This window comes from Eimeria acervulina, genomic scaffold, assembly GCF_000499425.1.
Source record: "Eimeria acervulina Houghton genomic scaffold, Eah_scaff785, whole genome shotgun sequence".
In the NCBI taxonomy this organism is placed as follows: Eukaryota; Apicomplexa; class Conoidasida; order Eucoccidiorida; family Eimeriidae; genus Eimeria; species Eimeria acervulina.
This window is the reverse complement of record NW_013549602.1, coordinates 10112-13951: the sequence shown is the minus strand read 5'-3', so window position 1 is coordinate 13951 and position 3840 is coordinate 10112. Positions and strand designations below refer to the sequence as shown.

The window sequence follows — 3840 nt, the reverse complement described above, 5'->3', positions numbered from 1 at the left end:
CAGTGAAATCCAAAGCCTAGGCGCCCACATCAAACAAATCGTAAACCCTAAACCACAAACCCTAGACCCTAAACCCTAAATATGCAATGAAATGCAAGGCTTGGGGGCCCATATCTAAGCAAATCGTAAACCCTAGACCGTCTACTGCTCGCTTCTGCTGCTGCTGCTGCTGCTGTTTCTGCTGCTGCAGCCTGTATGCGTTTGCTGCTTACTTGGAGGGGTGCCGACGAGCGTCTCCATCAAGGAGTTATCTAAAAGGCCTCAGATTATTGTCGCTACACCCGGTAAACCCTAAACCCTAAGCCCTAAACCCTAGCCAAGTTGCACTGTCGCCTTAGAGGCAGCGTTCCCCCTACTAAACACCACCACACTGCTGTTATTGCTGTTGCTGCTGCTGCTGCAGGACGGCTGCTGCTGCTGCTGAACTACCGGAGGCAGCGGCGGCGCGTGCGGTGCATCTGCGCGCATTCGCAGTGGGTAGCAGAAGCAGCAAAGGCTTCAGCAGAGTCAGCAGCAGCAGCAGCAGCAGCAGCAGCAGAAGCAGCAGCGGAAGCAGCAGCACAGAGAACTGGGGGACCGACGGATGCAGCAGAAGAGGATAATCTTGCTGCTGCTGCTGCTGAAGCACAAACCAAAGCAGAAAGTACTGCATTGTTTGCTGCAAGCGCGAAAGCAGCAGCAGCAGCTGCTGCTGCTGTCTGCACCTGCAGCACCGTGCCACTGCAGCAGCAGCTGCAGCAGCAGCTACGCCTGGTGATCCTCGATGAGGCCGACTTGCTGCTAGACACCTTCTTCAGGGCACAAACCAAGTCCGTGCTGCTGCTGCTTGCTGCTGCTGCTGCTGCTGCTTGTTGCTGTTGCTGCTGGCTGTTGCTGCTGCGTGTTTGTCGTAACGCGGCTCTTCTTCGTGTCTCTAGACCTGCTGTTGCTGCTGTTGCTATTGCTGCTGCTGCTGCTGCTGTTGTTGGCCTTCATGTCATCTCGACTTAACGTATTAAGTCCCCCTTTCCGTTCTAGAGCTCCTCGTTCTCTTTGCTGCTGCTGATGCTGCTGCTGCTGCTGCTGCTGCTGGGGTGTCTGTACAGGGAGATCCTTGACCGCGTGCTGCGACCGAGTGCGCAGCTAACAGCGTATTCTGCTACATTCGCCCCACAGCTGCTGCGTTATTTAGAAGAGGAGCTGCTGCAGGGGTCCGAGAGACTCGTTGCAACTGCTACTGCTGCTGCTGCTGCTCCTGGCGAGGAGCAGCAGCAGGAGCAGCAGCAGGAGCAGCAGCAGGAGCAGCAGCAGGAGCAGCAGCAGCAAACGAAGCCAAGAGAGCTAAAACGCCTGCTGCTGTGCTCCTCCAGGGTACGCTTCGCCCCAAGCCCGAACCCGGATACCCACAGCAGCAGCAGCAGCAGCAGCAGCAGCAGCAGCAGCAGCAGTGGAAGCAGCAGTACTAACAAGAACAGCAGCAGCAACTCAGAAGGAGGAGTAGGGGGGCCTTCTGGCAACAACGAGAACGGCAGCAGCCGCAGCAGCAGCGACAGCAGCAACAGCAGCAACGGCAGCAACGGAGTTGAGGATCTCCCTCCTCCCGGTACACCTGAAGCAGAAGCAGCACTATTAGAGACACGCATGCAGCTGCAGCGGCTGCAGCAGCAACGCATCGCAGATATGGCGCTGCCTCCGCCGGTCCTCACAGGTTTGCTGCTGCTGCTGTTGCTGCTGCGTCTCTTGCTGCTGCTGCTGCTGCTGTTGCTGCTGGTGATGCTACTGCTGCTGATGCTGTTGTTGCTGCTGTTGCTGCTGCTGCTGCTGCTTGTCGTAGTACTGCGAGTGGTTTTGTTGCTGCTGCACCCGACTCGGCAGTTTGATCTGCGTGACTACTTGCTGCTGCTGCATCTGCTGCTGCGTCTCTTGCTGCTGCTGCTGCTGCTGCTGCAGGGATAATATACGGTTTGATGGAGGTGCCCATGGGAGACTCAGGGCTGCGCACTTTGGGGCTGAAGCTGCAAATGCTGCTGCATGCGATGAGCCGCATATACTTTAGACAGGCAGTTATCTTCGTAAATGAACCCGTCGTGTAAACCCTAAACCCTAAACCCTAATCACCATAAAAACCCTAATTAATCCCTTGCAGCCATTGAGGCTTCAAACCCTGGCCCCCGTAAACCCTAAACCCTAATCTCCATATATCATAAACCCTAGACGACAATAACCCTAAACCCTTGTCGCCGATAACTCCAAACCCTAATCACGATAAACCCTTAACCCTAAACCCTACTCGCCGTAAACCCTAAACCCTAAACCCTAAACCCTAGTTGCCATGAACCTCATCGTTCTTTCCCAACCCTTGGCCCTTATGTTGTTGTTTAGGGTTTAGGGTTTAGGGTTTTAGGGTTTGCACACCGCATCTCCTAAACCCTAAACCCTAAATCTTGTAGCCCGAACACAAGAAACTCACGCCTGGGGCCTAAACCCTAAACCCTAAACCCTAAACCCTAAATACCAGAACGCAAATGAAGCTGTTTCACTTTGTGGGAGTAGCTTCTTAAGACTTTCAAGCCGCAGTATTCACACGGAGACAGTTTAGGGTTGGGGGTTAGGGTTTAGGGTTTAGGGTTTAGGGTTTTGCAGGCTGTCTTTGCTGCAGGGGGACACATGTCGCACAGAGCCTGCGGCGCCTCGGCATTAGCGCTGTGTACACCAGGTGAATATAAAAGAGATCTTAGGGTTTAGGGTTTAGGGTTTTGCTGTGTGGCCAGCGCTTCAGTAATAAACCCTAAACCCTAAACCCTAAACCCTTGAGGTTGTGCTTGCTGTTCAGTGGGCGTTTGCCTCAAAGCGAAAGGGATAAACGCGTCGCTGCTTTGAAGAAATTTGAGTGCAGAGTGATGGTTTGCTCAGATCTGGTGAGGGTTTAGGGTTTAGGGTTTAGGGTTTAGGCTCAGGCGGATGCTAGCTTCATTCACCTCCCTTCACTTCCCTGGAGGAGAGCAGAACGCTAGGGTTAAGGGTTTACGGTTAAGGGTTTAGGGTTTAGGGTTTAGGGTTTAGGGTTTGCGTCCAGATGAGCCGTGGCATCGATGCGGTCGGCGTCGATTTTGTTATAAACTTCAACTTGCCCATGGTTAGCAGCAGGCGCATTCCCCTGCTGCTGCTGCTGCTGCTGCTGCTGCTGCTGCTGCTGCTGCTGCTGCTGCTGCTGTTATTGTTGCAGTTACCGTCTGGCTGCTGCTGCTGTGATTTTTGCTGCTGCTGTTTTGCTGCTTTTGCTGCTTCTGGTTTGCTGTTGCTGAGGGCTGGTGCCCTTTCTATATCTGCCTTCGTTGTTTGCTGCTGCTGCTGCATGTGCTGCTGTAGTTTTCCTGAGTGGAGGCTGTTGCTACTGCTGCTTCTGTTGCTGGTGCTTCTGCTGCTTGCTGCTGCCGTCAACTGCTGCTGCTGCTGCTGCTTTCGTTGCTTGCTGCTCCCGTCCACGGCTGCTGCTGCTGTTGTTTTTGTGCCTTGCTGCTTCCGTCAACTGCTGCTGCTGCTGCTGTTACTTTCGGTGCTTGCTGCAGCCATTAACTGCTGCTGCTGCTGCTGCTGCTGCTGTTTGCTGCTCAGGATAAGGAGACCTTCTTACACCGCGGGGGCCGCGCAGGTCGTTTCGGTAGTTGGGGCATCTGTTTGTCTCTGGCTTCAGCAGATGAGGCAGCTAGCTATAGATATATTGCAGCTAGCTACAGCATTACGCTGCATTCGCTTGAAGAGGTGCAGCAGCTACAAGCTACCCTTGTCCCCCAGGTACGCGAGCTGCGTGCAGCAGCAGCAGCAGCAGCTGCTGCTGCTGCTGATGCTGCTGCTGCGCAG

General features: G+C 54.3%; 1 protein-coding gene across 1 annotated transcript in view; it reads left to right on the top strand.

The window, feature by feature from the left end:
* Positions 1–86: 86 nt before the first annotated feature.
* EAH_00049030 (RNA helicase, related) overlaps positions 87–3840 on the top strand; it is a gene marked incomplete at both ends in the record, with an annotated part of 6497 nt that continues 2743 nt past the window's right edge. The window contains 8 exons of the mRNA XM_013394438.1: positions 87–125; positions 475–809; positions 1086–1687; positions 1930–2068; positions 2639–2695; positions 2813–2897; positions 3056–3115; positions 3595–3774. Of these exons, the coding sequence (XP_013249892.1) occupies positions 87–125; positions 475–809; positions 1086–1687; positions 1930–2068; positions 2639–2695; positions 2813–2897; positions 3056–3115; positions 3595–3774 (1497 nt within the window). The remainder of the gene's footprint in view (positions 126–474; positions 810–1085; positions 1688–1929; positions 2069–2638; positions 2696–2812; positions 2898–3055; positions 3116–3594; positions 3775–3840) is intronic.